We start from the raw sequence: 17,269 nt of genomic DNA on the forward strand, positions 1-17,269 counted from the left end.
ATAATAGAGGAAGAAAGACTCACTAAGCAAGCGATGAGAAAAAGCTTGTACGATGCCATCTCTGATGTGTTGATGAGTTTTAGATTATGGTTCAGCCACTCTCTTATTGCTTCTTCGGTTTACTGTTTTGTGTTGATGATATGTTGTGAGTATATATAGTGGCAAGAGTTTATGGATTACGTTTTTTTTTTATCATAGATATAATATTTTATTGCTTTGGTAGGTGTATTTTATGGTTGGTTTTAGCCTGTTAGTTCAACTTAATGTGTTCTTTTAGACTATTTTGACAATTCAATGTTTTTAATAATGTAAGTTAGTTCAACAATCAAAACCCTAAACACATGACTAAAAGAATCTGCACAGGTGTATCATCAAAATAGCTAACACAAGTTGGTCACCTATAAGGCTTGAAATCTAGTAGAGATGTAGCTGCTCGTTCTTGCTATATTAACATTCTTCTTGTGTTGTCTAATGACTAGAGAAACTCAGTCCCAAGCGATGATTTTAAAGACAGGGGAAACTTCTCATAACAAGTTCTAATGTGATGGTGAAGAGGCCAAAAACTTGATATATTTAAAGAAGATGGATATCGCCACTCTCATGCATATTTTTTTTGGTTCTCTTATCACCATTATGAATAGATAGAAGAATGAATTATTCGTATCGTCTAAGTAACAATTGAAATTTGAAATTTGGTTACATCACGTTTGAGATCTAAAATTGTTACAAATGGATTCATGTACATTGCAACAGATTTACATGAATAATACGTCAAAATCTGAAGCATTCCTCTCCAGCCCAGTACTGAAGAACATGCTGTAAAGAGTAGAATTTTTTTTTTTTTGAGAATTTAATTAGCTAAGTATGATGAATGACGCATAGTAGAAGAACAACAAGGAAGAAATAACCGAAGGAAGATATGAACCCTTTGAAAATTTGAGGATGAAATCCCCATTATGTCTGGGCGAACACAAAGCAAGCAATCAAGACAGCATAACGCCGGAATATCCCATCTAATATCCACCAGGAAATGAGTCAAATGACCATGAAACTTCAGACGAAGAAGACCGAAAGTAAGAACCGGTTCTGACTTCTGAACACAGTTGAATGCACTTTAGCCTCTAAAATCGTAACTAGATATTATGCATAGTTTCTTATGGTCTTCAAATTGTTAAAATTCATTTTAATTAAATCAATTTCAAATTGTTTATGACTGGTGAAAGAGACAAAAGAGAAAGAGTTAAAAATTGTCCCCGAAGGATCTAATGGCACCGAGCGCATTAACAACAACTCAGAGACTGGGCGAAGAGAGACGTAACGAAGCGGATGCACCTGCAAACAGCTAGGAAAGCCACCTAACATAATAACATTCCTTGTTGGGATAATTAAATGCTTAACTATTTTTACTTTTTTTTTTGTTTGGTGTAATTTTTCCTTTTTTTTTTTTGCACTTGTTTCTTTAGCTTACTAGTTACCTCAAAACAAATTGATATTAAGGATAAGTTTTCAACAGAATCAGATAATCACAATGATACTATAGTAGACACTGCATAGAAAGGAAAAAAAAACTAGGATAAGTAGCACGCACGTGCGTTCGGTGCTCAAAATATCTATCCTGAACTATAAACCATGACATCCGACAAAAACGTTTGCGTTTTGGTTGGTTAGTAATAAAACAACACCACTCCGTTGGACGACGAAACACAAAAAAAGCCCCATCTCATCCACACAACACAAATTATCCTCTCTCCGGCGATGCCTTCCTTATCTACGCCTCCGTCGCAAAACCTCGCCTTCTCCCCCGCCGTAGCGGCTTCCGCCACCTCATCAAGGCTCACGCCCACCAAAATACCGTTTTACCCTCAACGTCTCTCCGATCCTGTCGGTATCTGCCGCTGCTCCTCCTCCTCAGGTGGAAATTCGTCCTCTGCTTCCTCCTCCTCCGATGATAACCCTCCTAGATGGGACGCCGCGATTCAGGACGTCCTTAAGAGCGCCATCAAACGCTTCGATTCGTTCCTGAGCCGGTATGCTCTGGATAAGGACGCTGGAGAAGACGACGACGTCGTTTTGGGGGAGGAAAGTGATTGGGATTGGGAGCGATGGAAGAAGCATTTCGAGCTAATTGATGACCAAGACCGTCTCATCTCCGTCCTTAAGGTTCCTCCCTTTTTTTGTCCATAACACTGTTCACGACGATGGTGATGATTAAGGTTCCTGTATAAACAATGATAAGGACTTTTTGTAATGTGTGTACACAGTCGCAATTGAATGGAGCTATAAAACGAGAAGAGTATGAAGATGCTGCGAGGCTCAAGGTGGCAATTGCTGCTGCAGCTACGAATGACGCTGTTGGCAGAGTCATGTCCACTTTCAATGTATAAAACTCTTCTATGTAAAAACGTTAATCATAGCCTCTCTCTCTTTTAATTTCTTCATTTTATTCTGAAAGATGTTCTCTGCGTTTGTGTGATAGAGAGCTGTTCTTGAAGAGCGCTACAAGGATGCAGTCTACTTACGAGACAAAGCTGGTGCTGGGTTGGTGAGCTCTTTATATTTGTTTTCTCTTCTTGTTTCTTTTATAGCTGTTTAAAGACCAGAGCTTCTGTTATATTCTATTTTTCTTTTATTTGGAGTATTACATCCTCTATTCTGTATGGCTTGCTGCAGGTAGGGTGGTGGTCGGGTATTTCGGAAGATGTCAAAGATCCTTTTGGTCTTATTGTTCAAATTACCGCAGAGCATGGAAGATATGTCGCAAGAAGTTACAATCCTCGGTAATCTCTATCTTCTTAGTTCATCAACTGTACATCTCTGACAGTGTCTTTGTGTATCAAAAAGCCAAATTTCTTGAGGTCATTTGTTCTTCTGATAATACTTTTATCTCTCAGGCAGCTTAGTACATCTGCTGCGGGTGCTCCTCTCTTTGAAATCTTTCTCACACTCGATGGTAAAGGGAACTACAAAAAGCAGGTTTTCTTTTCCTCTTAATGCTATGTGTTATTTGTCCAGTTTGAGTAGTTGTTGGAGATTCATTTCGTCGATAGCAAACTGTAAACTGCTCTGAACTTGGTTCTTTATTGCTATGTAGTTAAATGCTATGAACTTGGTTCTTTATTGGAAGCTGAACTTTTTTAGTAGATAGCAAACTGTTCAATTGTCTCACGACTTTCTTGTTTTGGGATGTGTGCATCTTCAGGCTGTGTACTTAAAATGGAAAGAGATTTTTCCGGACGTTCCGACAATGCCTTCTTCCAGAACTCTGAGTTCTCCCAGGTTTTTAACTCCACCATCGGGTAGGAAGGAAGATGCAGGCAATCTCGCGGTGGAGAGTAGTGAAGATGAGGAGAGTGATAACTCAGACGACGATTCTGATCTCCTTGAGGAATCTTCTGGTTTCCAGACTTTCCTGCGAGATATGATCCCTGGGGTCAAAGTCAAGGTTGTGAAAGTAACTTCTCCTGGAAAGGTGGACAAGGATTTCATCTCAAAAGTTATTGAGCAGATAGCTGATGATGAAGAAGACGAAGAAGAGGATGAAGATGAAGAAAAGGACTTTGATATAGAAGAGATAGAAGTGGTAGAGGAAACTAAGGCTGAAAGTGAGGATAAAAACGCTGACATTGAATTGGAATCTTCTGTGACCGATGAGATCATTGACAACGACGGAGGGAGAGAAATCGCGGTTAAGTTTGTGATTGGCGATATTGTTGATAGGCTTTCTGGAAACCAACCTCTTAAAGAGTCGCTTCGATCACCAGCCAATCTGGAATCTGTGGAGAAGTCTTCGTTTTATCTTCGGTTAGAGAAAGATTTAAACGTACAACAAGAGCCCAAGGGTGTGGAAAGTAGTACATTACTTGATGGAAAAGGTAACCGCCAAAGTAGACGCAGGATTGATAACATTATGGTTGATCTTGCCAAGTCCATTGAGAAAGAGAAGAAGATTTCTCTCAAGGTTTGTTTAGGCTTATATAGATGATTCCTTCTTGTTTCATGGCCAAGCTTATTCTAGAACACTCGCTTTTGCAGATGCTTAAGGATGTTGGGGAGCTGCTAAGCCTCACTCTCAGCCAGGCTCAAAACCGTCAACAGTTGTCGGGTTTAACCAAGTTCCGGCGCATTGATGTGACACCATCTCTAGATCCTCTAGATGGTGAGTGAGTAAATTGATTGAACGTGACATTTTTTTTTCTCACTTGAGCGCTCGTTATGGAATGCATTTTAAAAATGTATTTTTTCATCTCTGTTTCCAGGGCTATATATTGGCGCACATGGGCTGTATACATCAGAAGTAATTCATTTAAAACGCAAGTTCGGGCAGTGGAAAAGTGGGAAGGAGTCTAAGAAGGCAACGGATATTGAGTTTTATGAATATGTTGAAGCTGTGAAATTAACTGGAGATCCTTATGTGCCTGCTGGGAAGGTTGGTTTCTTTGTTTTGTTGTTTTAGTATATGAGGTACTAACACAAATATGAAAACATGTAAATGAAATGATTGTGTTACCAATCTGATGAGGAAAGGTAGCCGTTATGTCCATGGTTCTTCCATTTACTTTTGGGACTTCACATGACAGGTAGCATTTCGTGCAAAGGTAGGAAGACGTTATGAGCTTCCACATAGAGGTCTCATCCCCGAAGAATTTGGAGTGGTATGCTTGCTTACAACACCTATCAAAATTTATCATTAAATATCTATAGTTTGTGTAGCTTCATAGTGGAGTTTTTCTTTCTAAATACAGATTGCTAGATACAAAGGACAAGGAAGGCTTGCTGATCCTGGATATCGTAATCCAAGATGGGTAGATGGCGAGCTTGTTATCCTGGATGGCAAGGTGTTCCTCTCTCTTCATCTCTCACTAGACTTAAACCAACTTGTCCATGATCAAATAAAACTCAACATGTTTTTGGATGTGTGATGCAGTATGTAAAAGGAGGACCTGTGGTTGGATTTGTATATTGGGCACCTGAATATCACTTTGTGATGTTCTTCAACCGCCTGAGGCTTCAATCCTAGTCTTTTCCTAACCTTCTCGGCTTGCAATTGAGGAATGGTTTTCTTTCTGGCTATATAAACATTGTAAGTATACTCCTCGATACAAAAGTCAGTCGGTGCTCAGAAAGGTTAACTGAAATGGTTTCATTTCATTATTTCCAGATTCATGGGGATTGGCTATACCAAATATAAGATTTATGGTTCGTTCTTGTATCTCCGGGCGCCGGTGATGAGATTAGATTATTACTTGAAGTTGCTGCTGGCTCTTTTCTTGCGGCAAGGTTGAGCACACCAGAGTACTTACTTGATTCATAGTCGGATTCTGAGGATGCAAGTCAGAAAAGGAAACCGGATTGTCAGGTTGGAGAAGTCTCTCTTTCTCTCTAGATATGTGTAAATTAATGTGTTTTTCTCAGAGGTTTGTAGTTGGATATAAAAGACTTGGTCAGAGTTGCTATTCTATGTAACTTCCTTGTATATTTTTCTAGTTCTCAAATAGAATAATAAGAATGGAAGGTACTTCTCTCATTTGATTATTAATTGAAATTTGGTTAGAGAGAGAGCTGTAGAGTTGGTGTTAGATTGGAGATGCCGTTTTAAACTTGTCATGTACATTGTACATCAATATGTCATAAGAAGATTGATATTCAGCAGTGATGTCTTCTCCCTTGCTTGTGGTTATTATCTATAATCTTAAACGTTCCCTTACATTTTTACTTTAGCATATTGATGTCTGTATCTATCATTGCAGAAACTGTAGTTACAGTTCTATAGAAATCTTACAGGGCTGTTATTATGGTTGAACATTTTTTCATTTGAAGAAAAAAACTGTTGGAAGAAGATATGTCTATCCAGTTGCTACTGTACCCAAAGCTTTTGCATGTATAAATTGAAAAAAAAGAAATTTAAAACTTTCAATATTATCTTTTTTTTTTTACTATTGAACCTTGTAGAACACGTTGAGTTAGTTTAATGACGGTTATCCTTGAAAATTTTAATTGGTTTTTGGAATTTTAGAGCTTGATGACAAAGTAAAAAACAACAGATATAAATAAATTAACGTATAAAATAAAATAAAATTTGCTCTTATCAATTCATACATTCCTCTGAGAAAGAGAGCACCAAATCGAGTACCCTCTCTCGAAACCCTAGCACGATGCCATCAATGTCAGTCGAAGAAGTAACCGCCGACACTCCCCAGCCTCCTCCTCCACCTTCCTCCACCGCCACCGCCGCCGCCGCTTCAAGCAAAGCCGCGCCGTTAGGATCCTCCGTGATTCCGATCGTCAACAAGCTCCAAGACATATTCGCTCAGCTAGGAAGCCAGTCCTCGATCGAGCTTCCTCAGGTAGCCGTCGTCGGAAGCCAGAGCAGCGGCAAGTCCAGCGTCCTCGAGGCTCTCGTCGGCCGAGACTTCCTCCCTCGGGGTAACGACATCTGCACCCGCCGCCCTCTCGTCCTCCAGCTCCTCCAGACCAAGAGCAAGTCCAATGGCGGATCCGATGACGAGTGGGGCGAGTTCCTCCACCTCCCTAACAACCACCGTATCTATGATTTCTCGGAGATTCGTCGCGAAATCGAGGTTCGTAAATAGCTTTGATATTATGCTGACACGTGTTAGATTTTAACCAGAGCCGATCCTCAGCATAGTAAGATGAATATAATCAATGTTCAAAAAATCGTTATGCTGTAATTAGGCGATTAGCGTGTAGGTTGTAGCCTAGTGCTGCATTACCTTCAATTTGATTAAGAAAATATGAAACAGTATATACATTGTATCAGTGGCGCGCCTATTAGTGTTTTAGGCGCGCCACTGATACACTACCATTGTGTATATCATTAGGCCCCAAATTGATTAAGAAAAAATATATGTATTGATTATTTAGTAATTGTTTCAACTTTCGAGTCTCATGAATCTCAGAGCTAGCCCTAGATTCAATGCTCTAAACTGAACGTATTTTTTGTAGGCTGAGACGAATAGGTTAGCAGGAGATAACAAAGGTGTATCAGCCAAACAGATTCGTTTGAAGATATATTCACCTAATGTATTGGATATCACGCTTGTGGATCTCCCTGGTATAACCAAGGTGCCTGTGGGTGATCAGCCAAGTGACATTGAAGCACAGATAAGAACCATGATCTTGTCTTACATCAAGCAGCCTAGCTGTTTGATATTGGCTGTTACTCCTGCGAATTCTGATTTGGCGAACTCGGATGCACTTCAGGTTGCAAGAACCGCCGATCCTGATTGTAAGTTCTGCTAAAAGTTGATTACTTTCATGTGTAGTATCTGACATTGTTCATCTTCACCTTTCATGTATGCTGTCTCCAGGTCACAGAACAATAGGTGTTATCACGAAGGTGAATATTCCTTGTCTAGGCATTTGTTTGCTATCATTGTAGTGTGGTCGTGAAGCTAGTCGTCCCTGTTTTTTTTTCACGTGTTTTAATATTTTAATTGCTCATTGGTTTCAGTTGGATATCATGGACAAAGGTACTGATGCTCGTAATCTACTTGCTGGAAAAGTTGTTCCTCTACGGCTTGGATATGTGGGAGTGGTAAACCGTTGTCAGGAGGTAAAGCTGTGGTCTTGTGCTTATATTTCTCTTGCTGGCATATAGTATGCAGACTCTTTGTTTATTTTTTTTACTATTTCTTAGTCTTAACTCAACCAAATCTTTTCAATGCTGGTGATACTTTTTTCTGCTTTTATTTTGTGGCTTTGTATTCACGCAACGTTTGAATTTACTTTGTTTTTTTTTGTAAACAGGATATTATGCTGAACCGTTCAGTCAAGGAAGCTCTTAGGGCAGAAGAGAAATTCTTCCAGAGTCGTCCAGTATGATTGCATCATTTTCTACTCCCTTCCTGATACTCTAGCGATTTGTTCTTGTTATAGGTTTGTTTTTGTACTATACAGGCTTACCATGGTCTTGCTGATAGTCTGGGTATCCCTCAGCTAGCGAAGAAGTTAAATCAGGTATTTCTGCAGTTTTGAGAGTTATCTTCTTATTTCTATTAACTCATTTCTCAGCTCAACATACTGGATATATTTCTGGACAAATGTACTATTGTGAGATGATGTTAGAGTTTTATATGCATCTTTGTAGACAATATACTTCTGACAAGTTTATTATGATAATTTCAGAACTTTATTCTTCTTGACTTGTTGTTTCCTTTTAATAGGTTACATATTGGTAATTGTTATATTAGAACATGCAGCAACCATTTCTGTTTCTTTTTTTTCTAGATTCTTGTTCAACATATCAAGGCTCTCCTTCCTGATTTGAAGTCGCGTATAAGTAATGCTTTGGTTGCTACAGCTAAGGAGCATCAGAGCTATGGTGATATTACAGAATCCAGTGTACGTATTTATTACCCAGTTTGCGGTTCTTTTACCGAACTCTTTATTAATAAAGACACTGTTATTGACTTTGGTAACTTACCTTTTCTTGAAAACTGTAGGCTGGCCAAGGAGCTCTTCTCCTAAACTTCCTTTCAAAATACTGTGAAGGTAATATCCGAAGATGATATTTTGGTCGAGGCAGTAGATATTTTGTTTTATGCTTCTTTGGTTCATAGTGAGTCTTATGATTAACTTCTTTAAACAGCTTACTCTTCATTGCTGGAAGGAAAGAGTGAAGAAATGTCAACATCCGAGCTCTCCGGAGGAGCAAGAATTCACTATATTTTCCAGTCAATCTTTGTGAAGAGTTTGGAGGTTCGCTCGGCTTATACTTTTTTGTATGTTTTTGGAGCAATTTGAGGTGAATTTAGTCTAATAGACTTCCTTAACATTGCTTCTCCAGGAGGTTGATCCATGCGAAGACTTGACAGATGATGATATTCGGACTGCAATCCAGAATGCAACTGGTCCGAGATCCGCATTATTTGTTCCAGACGTACGTTTTCTAATATGTTTCTTAGTATGTTTGGATGTCACCCTGGTTGCAGGACTTCTAAGCATACATATGTTTCATTTTCTTACCTTTCTACTTCTCAAGATGTCTAATCACAGTCTCTTGATTCCAATCTTTTCTACATAGGTTCCATTTCAAGTTCTTGTTAGGAGGCAGATATCTCGTTTGTTAGATCCTAGCCTTCAGTGTGCTAGGTTCATTTTTGATGAGCTTGTGAAGGTGAGGTTTTGTTTTGGTAATTGATATGTTATGATAATAATCTTAAATTCATTTTCTTTATAAATTTGGATGTCTTTACAGATTAGCCATAGATGTATGATGAATGAGTTACAGCGCTTCCCGGTCCTGAGAAAACGCATGGATGAGGTTATCGGGGACTTCCTGCGAGAAGGTCTTGAACCCTCAGAAGCAATGATCGGGGATATCATTGATATGGAGGTCTGTTTAATAAATTGGAGATCCCTATGTTCGTTGAACGTTTGTTTCACAAGAATATATCTATTGAAATCCTGTATTGTGTGTAGGGAGTAGAGACTGATCGTTTCTGGTTTTTTGTTGACTAAGAGCCCTTTTAAATCTTGAGCAGCTACTCGTTTTTAGTGATTAGTTCCTTCTAAATTTGAAGTTAACTATTAGTGCTGGTTGTCATAATTGCTTCAGTGGTGATGTTGATTTTTTGAGTGCTGTTTACAGATGGATTACATAAACACTTCACATCCAAATTTTATTGGTGGAGCCAAGGCTGTAGAGGCTGCCATGGAAAAAGTGAAGTCTTCTAGGATTCCCCATACTGTGCCGCGACCAAAGGTATGAAGTTCTTTGAGCAACACAAAAAGTTAGTTTTGTGTTTCTTATATTCTCTGCAGTGTTTCTTATACGTTTAATTTGATGTAGCAGGATACAGTGGAGGCTGATAAAACATCTTCTTCCGCAAGTCAAGTGAAATCTCGATCTTTTCTCGGCCGACAAGCTAATGGAATTGCTGCTGATCAGGTATGCCTTTATATCCAATATAATATAGTTTTATCTATTTATCATCATGCACTGTTGGTTGGTACTCAACGCCCATGAGCAGATTAGAATTGTTTCAGCAAAATAGTTGTTATTTGACATTTTCACCTTGGCATGTTCCTAGGGAGTTGTATCTGCAGATGCTGAAAAAGCTGCACCAGCTGGTAATGTTCTAATTACTTTGATAATTTAGGATGTTTCGGAATATTTTTGGCTCTGTGATGAATCTATGTGTTTAAGATTCTAGGTAGAGTTTAACTATGGTTTTTATTGGACAATTGACACTTGACAGCAAATGGGAGTAGTGATTCAAGGTGGGGTCTCCCTTCGATTTTCCGAGGGAGTGATAGTCGGGCAGTTACCAAAGAAAACTTCTTAAACAAACCATCCAGTGAAGCTGTTGAGGATATGTCTCAGAACTTATCGATGATCTATCTGAAAGAGGTTTGTCTTCTCTGCCGTCTTAAATGAACTTATTGCCCATCAATTTTTTTTACTTGTTCAACTCAAACTGTTTGCTTTACTTTCCTGAAGCCCCCAGCTGTCTTGAGGCCGGCCGAAACCCACTCCGAACAGCAAGCAGTCGAGATTCAGATAACAAAGCTGTTACTTAAATCATACTATGACATTGTGAGGAAGAACATTGAGGACTCAGTACCAAAAGCAATCATGCATTTCCTGGCAAGTACCTTCAATACATCTCTAAATTTTTTTGCACTAACTCAAAACTCATACAAATCCCTGTTGCCGTCTTTAAAGTAACCGAACTCTGAAGATATTGATACCATTTCTATTATCATACTCAGGTTAACCACACGAAACGTGAGCTGCACAATGTGTTCATCAAGAAGCTTTACAGGTGATAGCCTTTGTTTTGTTTAATTGCTTCACATCTGTGTTTTGGATAGTCTCTTATTAGTGGGTAGTTGTATCATGTGGTGCAGGGAGAACTTGTTTGAGGAAATGCTCCAAGAGACAGATGAGATAGCAGTTAAGAGGAAACGCACTCAAGAGACTCTCCATGTTCTTCAGCAAGCTTACAGGGTATGTTCTCAGCCAAACCTGATTGTGTATCTCGTTCCCTTCAGCAAAAAAAAAAAAAAAAATTCATATATTCATGGTTTTGTGTGTTAAACAGACACTAGACGAGTTGCCTTTGGAAGCAGAATCAGTCTGCAATCGTGGTACCGAGACAACAGGTGTGTCAAAACATCTGGACTTACCGACCTCTTCTTCGAAGTATAGCTACACTGCATCTCCGGGTACAGGAAGAAGATCTAGAAGAGCTGGTGATCAACACCAAAACGGATATGGATTCTGACATGATCCCAAATCAACATATCTGACTTTTGATAGACACATTTCATTCATTTAATGGCTCTATAAGGTTTTGGTATTATTAAATTGTGTTGGCAAAATGAATAATTCTTTTATAGAAAATTGGTATACACTGGTTTTGGAGTCTGCATCTGCGTTTTGGCTGTTAAGAGAGTTGTGAAGGGAGTGACAAAAGGGTTGATACAGTTTGTATTTGTTTCAGACTGTAGAAATCCTATACGTTGGGGTATTAGTTAACAACCAATAGACGATTTGCTTACTCTTTAGTTCAGAAAAATTGAAAACACATCAATAATCAAATCTATGATTTTGTGATTAGTTTGATACTTTACTAATAATACCACAAATCAAGTACTCCAAGAAGGCTTTTAGTTTTGATTGATTCCGCTCGGCCAAGTCAGATTCTTTACAGGCTCGAGAATAGCTTCAACTTCAGATAGAGTTTCTTGATCCATCCCCAAACCAACAAGCTCTGTAAATGCTGCAACGTTTTCTTCTACCTGATTAAAACAAAAACACATATCTCATAAATCTAATTCCCACATGTTATATGGAACACTTTGAGGACTTTGAGAGGAAAGTTATGCACCTCTGAGACAGAGCCCATCCCAACCAGAACAGATGAAACCTCCTCGTTTGCTAAGCTGTACTGCAGTGCTAACTTTGTGATCTTCTTACCCCTTGATTTACAATGAGTAACTGCTGCTTTGCACGCAGACTACAAAAAGCAGCAAGGGGTTATCAGCGATTAACTCAAGAGTATTCCCTACTCTCCCAAACCTCAAATCAAGCAAAGATTCCAGAGTCTGTTCAAGCCTCTACTTAGTACCCATCAAAGACCAACAGATATGCTAATTGTACGGTTAGCTAAGCTGACGGTTTCCTAGGCAATGACTGCCCTCTCTATATCACCGTGTTAGTTCCAGTGAGGAATTGTCCGGCTAACAAGTATAGCATTTTAATCTACAGAAAAACAACCTGTCTATGCTACAAGTGACAACGTTCCAACACAAACAATACACTCTTCTTTGGTATTTTTCAATACGAGTGCTACAAATATTGTTAACAAATAAATGCATTCTTTCCAGAAAAAAACCTTGATCTCAGGAGAGGCAGGGTGCCATTCAGGAGGACCTTGTTCCGTAAAAAGACCCATTGCCAATGGAGAAGCAGTTATCACACCCACACCTTTTTTCTTCAAGTATGGTAACATATCAAGCAACGTTGAATCATTTATGCTGTAATGGCAGTATGATAATATCACATCCATCGTCCCTGGAGGCACTCTATCAAGAACATAAGTGAAAATATTAAACGGAAGACCAGTGATACCAATGAAACGTATCTTCCCTTCCTGTTTCAGTTTCTGGAGGGTGGGGATTGTTTCACTCACAATCTGGCAAGCCATGAAACAACAATTAGCAAATGTTGACACAGACAGAATAATAAACAAAGCGATGGAAGAGGTAAAACCTGATCAAGAGACCAGAACTCAATGTCATGGCAATGAAGTATGTCAACATAATCTAGCTGAAGATTCTCCAAGCTCTCGTCGACGCTCTTTCTTACTCTCTCAGCACTGAAGTCAAAACCTTTTCCATATCTTCCACACTTGGTCGCCACAATATAGTCACTTCTAGGTACTTGTAGAGTCTTGAGCGCCTTACCAAGCACTTTCTCAGAAACTGTGCCTCCATAATACCTTCACACATACCTAACGATTAAGCAGCCTCAACACTGTGAACGTTCTCACATGGTCATACACAAGTAGCAAAACTGTATGGAAAGATGATTATAAATGTCTTCAAGTAGAAGAAGTGATTACGGGGAGGTGTCGAAGAAGTTGATGCCATGCCGGAAAGCCTCACGCACGGCGGCGATGCCATCATCTTCGGCGACTTGACTGTAATGACTTCCGAGCGGAGATGCACCAAACCCAACTGCACTAACCTTAAGCCCTGTATTCCCCAGAGGACGAAGCTCCATTGTCAAGAGTCAACGAAGCTTGTAAGAAGACAACTCTTTTATTCAAGACTTTCAGACACATGGTTCTCAACTAACGCAATATACGAGAATACCCTTTTCAGACCAAACATAACTAGAGTTTTTTTTGGCACGTTCTCGGACTTTTGACGCATTAACGTTCTTCTCGCAATGATTGCAAACGTTTGTTTCTTAGTTGCTACAATTCAAGAAAACAAAGGAGACGATATTATTTTTTTCAATCCTGATTCGTAAAAGGAGGATAACGATGATGATGAATGATGATTACAAGAATCTTATTCATTTGTAAAGCTGCTTGAATCTCCGACACGCCTCCAAGATGTTCTCTCTGTGACCAAAGGCGCTAACGCGAACAAACCCTTCACCTCCTGGACCAAACCCACTCCCTGGAGTTGTAACCACATGAGTCTTCTCCAGAATCTCAGCAAACACATCCCACGAGCTTTGGTTTGGGAAGTGAACCCAAACGTAAGGCGCGTTCTTCCCTCCGTACACATCATACCCCAGAGAAGTGAACGTGTCGATGATTATGTTTGTGTTTTCTTTGTAGAACCCAACCACCTTCTGCATCGCCTGCAATGTTTTAAATATAAAGACAAAAAGTATATTATTACTTGTGGGAACTGTGTTAAGTTTTGAAATCTTATCTTTAGCTAAGCTAACCTCTAGTCCTTCTGGTGTTAGGCAAGCAAGAGCACCGGCTTGAGAGATATTAGATGCACCGTTGAAACAAGTGCAGACGATTCGGTTGAAGTCTTTTGCAACAGGGAAGCCGTCTGAATAGAGAAGCTGTTTGGGGATGACAGTCCAACCAAGTCTAACTCCAGTGAAACCGGCGTATTTGCTGAAGGAAGCTGTCTCCATAGCGACCTGTAAAGGACAATGAGTAAGAAGGTTGTTAAGAAAATGGACCTTTTGACACTTGTAATCATTCATTCTATTACCTCCTCTGCTCCAGGGATTTCGAAAATAGAGCGTGGGTTATCATCAGACATGTACATTGCATAAGCTGAATCATACACTATGATTGATCCATTCTTCTTTGCAAACTGTACTAACTGAGTCAGTTGCTCCCTGGTGGCAGCTGCACCGGTAGGGTTATTTGGGGAGCAGAAGAAGATTATGTCCGTCCTGCCAACGGTAGATAAGTCTGGGAAAAAGCCGTTCTCTGGAGTGCATCTCATGTACTGTATGTTTCCATACTTCTGCACATCTGTGTTAAATTGTCCGGTCTGACCCATAATGACACTGGAGTCGACATAAGCCTAAAGAAGATGAGAAAAGCAGAGTTAAAATGTCATACTGAAGCAAACATAGACAAAACTACAGCTGAAGTTTGGGTTCTGATCAGCTCAATTACCGGATATGAAGGATCCTGAACAGCAATAGTAACATTGGAACCAAACATAACCTGCAACAAGTGGAAAAAGGAAACAGATGCTAAGTTCTCCTGATCTTGTATATCAGCTAAGGGTGAACAGTTGGAAGTTAAGCAAACCTGAAGACGTGAGATATCGCATTTGGCACCATCAGATACAAAAATGTCGTCTTCACCTATGCCAAGGCCACTGTAGTATGTTTTCGCAAGAGCAGCTCTCAATGGCTGTTCAAATGTGTGAGATTTAAGGTTTCGTTTGGATAGAAAATTTAAACAAATAAAGCTATAGTTTTTTTTTTCTTCTTCAAATATGAGAGAGGTTTAAATCAATCTTCTCTTGGATTTATTTGGTGTAGTTCAAGACCATCCATATATGATATTAATTAAAGTGACTTGCAAATGCATATAATAACAAAACAATGTATAAGGTGCACTGACCTTTGCACCTTGTTCAGCACCATAACCGCTGTATCCCTCTAGTGTGGACAACTCATGAGCTTTCTGGCAGAGAGAAAGAAAGACAAAATCAATCTCTAATATAGTATAAAAAACTATGCTACCAGACCAATTTTATATTAAGTTTTTGTTGTTAGATGTGGCTCTTGTTATATTGCAGAGAAGTTCTCATCCATCAAACAAAAAAAAAAAAATTAAGAAAATGTACATGTTTTGTCAAGATGGTAAAGTAAATTAAAGGTACATGAAGATACGTTCAGAAGGAGGTACCTTTGCCATAGCAGAAGTGATCACTTCTGGAATAGGCTCGGTCGTGTCGCCTATTCCAAGACTTATAATTTGTGCATCTGGGTGTTTCAGCAAATGTGCAGACCTTCTTCTTGCAATCTGTTTTGCAATATTCCAAGAGAAAAGAGAGCGTCATTTAGAGAGAAAGACAAGAGGATAACTAAACTTATTGCCAAAGGCGACCCAATGGGTATATGGCTTATACATATTTCAGATGAAGAAAGAGTTGTATTCAAAGAAAGCCATTTTCTTTACAGATATTGGCAGAGCATAATGCAAACAAAGTATCAGAAGATCTCTTAAGTGTAAACAAAGAGAGCAAACCTCAGGGAATAAGTAGCCAGCCTGAAGTTTTGACATGTTTGGATTCCGTGACACATTTGTCTTATATTCTACAAACATTTAAAAACAAGTAACAGAGGTCAATAAACCATTAGCAGAATAACTAATCACTAGAGAAAAAAAAACAGCATGAAGTTATATTATTTCAAAAGAGTAAAGAAGAAGAAGTGCTACCGATCTTTTCTTGCGGGGTAGCGACGCATTTGCACGTATTGACCCGTTTTGCCATTGGTAAGCAAGCATTTCGAGTTCTGTATCAAAAAAAAAACAAAAAGAGGGAAAAATCACAAGAGAATAGATAAAAAAAAAAATTTAAAAGTCACCGCTAGCAAATGCACTGTTCAATGTCCAAACAAGAGTGAATCATAATGAAAGTACAATTGGTTTCTTCTAAATCAATCTTCATTTAAACAAGAAAGACCAAGTAAAGAAGTCATCTTTAATCCTCTTTAGAGTGAGAGCAAAGAAACACAAGTTGACTCTCACCTGCGGTTGAAAAGCGAAGGAGCTAAGAACGTGGAGGAAGAAGAAGAGATTATCGCAGAAGTTAGCTGATGATGAGTCGACGCCGATGACGACATTCTCTTCACACTTTGGCTCAGTGAGAAATTAGTTTGGAGATAGAGGCAACGAAACGTGTTTTGGGTTCAGACATATAATAATTAAAAACGAACTAGGGTTCTTCTTCTTCGGTTTTGTTCCCAAGGGACAACAATTCTTTCCATAAAACCGAACCAAACCGAAATATCTCCCGTTCCGGTTCGGTTTATTTATTTATTTATTTTTTTTGCACACCAATTGTTCTTCTTATCTAAACTTTTTTTACAAACGACGACTTTACACTAAGTTTAAATTTTGCTTTCATGAAAACTAGATTTTTGATGATGTTAGAGGCCGATCTACATTATATTTTCAGTGTTGTTAGAGCTGTAGGATGAAGACAAACCTTCCATGGTTTCACTTTTGCGCCTCTTTATTAGTGTTTACTTGGATCATCCATAGTTTTTTTTTCTCTTCTTTCTTGTATGCCTGGTTTATGTTAAAAGGAATCGAGTTTCTATGGTTTGTTTCTGTTAGGCATCATCATTTATAGATTCTGCTGTTTAACCTGCTTCTGTAACTCTGTTTTGATATTCCTGTCGAACAACTAGAATTCAAAACTCTTGTTTAAGTTGTTGTCTTATATGTTCCTTCTTTGCGCCTTTACAGCGAACAAAGCGGTAGAAACCGATGACATGTGGAGGTTGAGTTTGAAGAGAGGGGAGATCTCAAAATAAAATCAAGAAGGAACATATAAGACACAACTTAAACAAGAGATGTTGAGATTGATACTTTTTTCTCCAATCAAAGTATTTCCTTTATACTCTCAATCTAGATTAGTACATGTTACCTGGTTATTTTATATATGCATGAATCGAATTGGGATTTTATTAAACTTGTGACTCTACAGGGTACTGCTACTTCTTCGTCTTCAAATGAAGAGGTTCATGGGCGTTCTCATAGAAAAGTAAAGGAGGATAAGCAGAAACTTAGTA

The 17,269-nt window shown here is 38.9% G+C and overlaps 4 protein-coding genes across 6 annotated transcripts; 2 read left to right on the forward strand and 2 right to left on the reverse strand.

The window, feature by feature from the left end:
* Positions 1 to 1,656: 1,656 nt before the first annotated feature.
* On the forward strand, positions 1,657 to 5,524 carry LOC108833395 (protein EXECUTER 1, chloroplastic). 2 transcript variants are annotated; one of them, XR_001946684.2, is made up of 12 exons: positions 1,657 to 2,160; positions 2,262 to 2,378; positions 2,477 to 2,542; positions 2,671 to 2,777; positions 2,892 to 2,973; positions 3,200 to 3,958; positions 4,033 to 4,156; positions 4,257 to 4,426; positions 4,578 to 4,652; positions 4,743 to 4,835; positions 4,925 to 5,080; positions 5,159 to 5,524. XR_001946684.2 is itself a non-coding variant. In XM_018606822.2 (11 exons), the coding sequence occupies exons 1-11, from the start codon at positions 1,756 to 1,758 to the stop codon at positions 5,015 to 5,017; spliced, it is 2,091 nt and encodes a 696-aa protein (XP_018462324.1). In that variant the 5' UTR covers positions 1,657 to 1,755; the 3' UTR covers positions 5,018 to 5,524. The 2 variants fall into 2 exon arrangements, 1 of the variants encoding a protein (XP_018462324.1); XM_018606822.2 differs by having other exon boundaries at positions 4,925 to 5,524.
* A 543-nt stretch (positions 5,525 to 6,067) lies between these two features.
* On the forward strand, positions 6,068 to 11,380 carry LOC108822418 (dynamin-related protein 3A). 2 transcript variants are annotated; one of them, XM_018595482.2, is made up of 20 exons: positions 6,068 to 6,578; positions 6,964 to 7,246; positions 7,329 to 7,357; positions 7,472 to 7,573; positions 7,768 to 7,836; positions 7,918 to 7,977; positions 8,248 to 8,361; positions 8,463 to 8,511; positions 8,609 to 8,718; positions 8,807 to 8,899; positions 9,044 to 9,136; positions 9,218 to 9,355; positions 9,611 to 9,724; positions 9,812 to 9,910; positions 10,053 to 10,092; positions 10,221 to 10,372; positions 10,463 to 10,609; positions 10,735 to 10,787; positions 10,873 to 10,972; positions 11,067 to 11,380. In XM_018595482.2, the coding sequence occupies exons 1-20, from the start codon at positions 6,153 to 6,155 to the stop codon at positions 11,247 to 11,249; spliced, it is 2,454 nt and encodes an 817-aa protein (XP_018450984.1). In that variant the 5' UTR covers positions 6,068 to 6,152; the 3' UTR covers positions 11,250 to 11,380. The 2 variants fall into 2 exon arrangements, with proteins under 2 accessions (XP_018450984.1, XP_018450985.1); XM_018595483.2 differs by having other exon boundaries at positions 9,815 to 9,910.
* A 161-nt stretch (positions 11,381 to 11,541) lies between these two features.
* LOC108822420 (L-galactose dehydrogenase-like) lies at positions 11,542 to 13,252 on the reverse strand. The gene is made up of 5 exons (XM_018595486.2): positions 13,092 to 13,252; positions 12,740 to 12,968; positions 12,363 to 12,662; positions 11,856 to 11,984; positions 11,542 to 11,766 (listed from the first exon to the last, which is right to left on the reverse strand). The coding sequence occupies exons 1-5, from the start codon at positions 13,250 to 13,252 to the stop codon at positions 11,635 to 11,637; spliced, it is 951 nt and encodes a 316-aa protein (XP_018450988.1). The 3' UTR covers positions 11,542 to 11,634.
* A 141-nt stretch (positions 13,253 to 13,393) lies between these two features.
* LOC108822419 (LL-diaminopimelate aminotransferase, chloroplastic) lies at positions 13,394 to 16,389 on the reverse strand. Its single transcript, XM_018595485.2, has 10 exons — positions 16,221 to 16,389; positions 15,909 to 15,985; positions 15,717 to 15,784; positions 15,375 to 15,491; positions 15,087 to 15,149; positions 14,769 to 14,873; positions 14,631 to 14,681; positions 14,215 to 14,535; positions 13,934 to 14,140; positions 13,394 to 13,843 (listed from the first exon to the last, which is right to left on the reverse strand). The coding sequence occupies exons 1-10, from the start codon at positions 16,313 to 16,315 to the stop codon at positions 13,550 to 13,552; spliced, it is 1,398 nt and encodes a 465-aa protein (XP_018450987.1). The 5' UTR covers positions 16,316 to 16,389; the 3' UTR covers positions 13,394 to 13,549.
* Between the last annotated feature and the right edge of the window lie 880 nt (positions 16,390 to 17,269).

This window comes from Raphanus sativus, chromosome 8, assembly GCF_000801105.2.
Source record: "Raphanus sativus cultivar WK10039 chromosome 8, ASM80110v3, whole genome shotgun sequence".
NCBI lineage: Eukaryota > Viridiplantae > Streptophyta > Magnoliopsida > Brassicales > Brassicaceae > Raphanus > Raphanus sativus.

Bases quoted from the DNA above. Each gene is read 5' to 3' on its own strand.
- LOC108833395 (XM_018606822.2), top strand. From the start codon at position 1,756: ATGCCTTCCTTATCTACGCCTCCGTCGCAAAACCTCGCCTTCTCCCCC. The intron at 2,974-3,199 runs GTTTTCTTTTCC...GTGCATCTTCAG, and splicing joins AAGGGAACTACAAAAAGCAG to GCTGTGTACTTAAAATGGAA. The intron at 4,427-4,577 runs GTTGGTTTCTTT...TTCACATGACAG, and splicing joins CTTATGTGCCTGCTGGGAAG to GTAGCATTTCGTGCAAAGGT.
- LOC108822418 (XM_018595482.2), top strand. From the start codon at position 6,153: ATGCCATCAATGTCAGTCGAAGAAGTAACCGCCGACACTCCCCAGCCT. The intron at 8,512-8,608 runs GTAATATCCGAA...TTCTTTAAACAG, and splicing joins CCTTTCAAAATACTGTGAAG to CTTACTCTTCATTGCTGGAA. The intron at 10,973-11,066 runs GTATGTTCTCAG...TGTGTTAAACAG, and splicing joins TTCTTCAGCAAGCTTACAGG to ACACTAGACGAGTTGCCTTT.
- LOC108822420 (XM_018595486.2), bottom strand. From the start codon at position 13,252: ATGGAGCTTCGTCCTCTGGGGAATACAGGGCTTAAGGTTAGTGCAGTT. The intron at 12,969-13,091 runs GTAATCACTTCT...GTATGTGTGAAG, and splicing joins AACTTCTTCGACACCTCCCC to GTATTATGGAGGCACAGTTT. The intron at 12,663-12,739 runs GTTTTACCTCTT...ATGGCTTGCCAG, and splicing joins AGTTCTGGTCTCTTGATCAG to ATTGTGAGTGAAACAATCCC.
- LOC108822419 (XM_018595485.2), bottom strand. From the start codon at position 16,315: ATGTCGTCATCGGCGTCGACTCATCATCAGCTAACTTCTGCGATAATC. The intron at 15,986-16,220 runs GTGAGAGTCAAC...TTTTTGATACAG, and splicing joins CCTTCGCTTTTCAACCGCAG to AACTCGAAATGCTTGCTTAC. The intron at 14,536-14,630 runs GTAATTGAGCTG...CATCTTCTTTAG, and splicing joins TTCAGGATCCTTCATATCCG to GCTTATGTCGACTCCAGTGT.